The 1542-nt window shown below is 42.9% G+C and overlaps 1 protein-coding gene across 1 annotated transcript in view; it reads left to right on the forward strand.

Moving 5' to 3' along the window:
• Positions 1 to 1542, forward strand: part of Lama1 (laminin subunit alpha 1) — a 122344-nt gene that overhangs the window by 48434 nt on the left and 72368 nt on the right. Inside the window, exon 12 of the mRNA XM_021217542.1 lies at positions 247 to 420. Within this exon, the coding sequence (XP_021073201.1) occupies positions 247 to 420 (174 nt within the window). The remainder of the gene's footprint in view (positions 1 to 246; positions 421 to 1542) is intronic.

The following is a 1542-nucleotide window of genomic DNA, read 5'->3' on the forward strand; positions in this document are numbered from 1 at the left end:
TCTTCTTCTTCTTCTTCTTCTTCTTCTTCTTCTTCTTCTTCTTCTTCTTCTTCTTCTTCTTCTTCTTCTTCTTCTTCTTCCTCCTCCTCCTCTTCCTCTTACTCTTCTTTTTCTTCTCCTTCCTCCTCCTCCTGCTTCCTCCTCCTCCTCCTGCTTCCTCCTTCTCCTCCTCCTCCTCCTCCTCTTCCTCCTCCTCCTCCTCTTCCTCCTTCTTCCTTCTTCTTCTTCTTCTTCTTTTTTTTTTAGGTGACCAATATGTCAGGGTGGCTGGTCACTGACTTAATCAGCACAAATAAGATCCGGTCTCAGCATGATGTCCTAGGTGGGCACCGTCAGATCAGCATCAACAACACAGCGGTCATGCAGAGGCTGACTTCCACTTACTACTGGGCAGCTCCTGAGGCCTACCTCGGAAACAAGGTGTGTGTGCATATGTGTGTGGTGTGGGATGCGCAGCTATAAATCTCAGAGAGTATTAAGAATTTAAAGCATACTTACTGAGTTTGCTAGTGCCTGCAGCCTGCAGACTGCACACATATTTTGCACTAGATCTCTCTAATCCTCTTGGACTTCACATTACAACATCCCATCGTCCTCTGCTCTGCTGCATCCGGTTCCTAAACACTGTCTTGTGACTCTTATTCCCTTCACTGTGACTGATTTACCCCTTGTTCCTCTGGGTCCCTGAGTAACTCAGACCTTCTATGGAGCGTTGCTGCATTGCCACTTTGAGTAGTTCACAAGAGATTCTGCTCATGGTGCAGCAGAGGATGCCCAGGGAGACACTCCTTCAGTGGAGTGTCTACTCAGCTCCCGTTTCTAAATCAATACAAACTGCTGCTCACGTGTGGGTCACAGACATGCAGAATAATGCCCATTTCATTTAAGGAAAATGCAAGACAATAATCTACATGGTTGATTGTCCAGAGAGCTGATTGAAGCTTCTTATCATTGGTGCTTGATTTCCACTAGCCTGTTAATTATGCCTGGTCTCTCCAGATTCTGACCAACTAGTTAATACAGCCAAGGCCATCCATTAAAATAACTTTATGGTTTGGTTTAAGGTGATGCTGTACCTTCATAATAAATTAAACTTCTAGTTATTTTTATTGCTATGTTTTCTAACTTGTCTGTCTGTTTGTTTGGAGAACAGGCTCTTGATGTGTATCCCCATCTGGTCTTGCATTTACACACATGCCTCAGACCCTGGAGTACCAGAAGTATAAGTGTGTGCTTCACAGGATGCCTAACTTGTATATTACATGACATGATATGCTCTGTTTATAGGATATTATCACCAGAGAGCTTTAAAAAATATTCTTGAGATTTCATGATTGTACCATTGCAGTCTGAATTTTGTGATGTATTCCTCATGAAAAAAAAAAAAATCTCTCCAGTATACATTAGTGACCCTCCGGTATATGTTTTTTTTTTTTCAATTTTTTATTAGGTATTTACTGCATTAACATTTCAAATGCTATCCCCAAGATCTCCTATACCCCAGCCTGCTCCCCTACCCACCCACTCCCACTTCTTGGCCCT

The sequence above is a fragment of the Mus pahari genome, chromosome 18 (genome assembly GCF_900095145.1).
Source record: "Mus pahari chromosome 18, PAHARI_EIJ_v1.1, whole genome shotgun sequence".
Taxonomy (NCBI): Eukaryota; Metazoa; Chordata; class Mammalia; order Rodentia; family Muridae; genus Mus; species Mus pahari.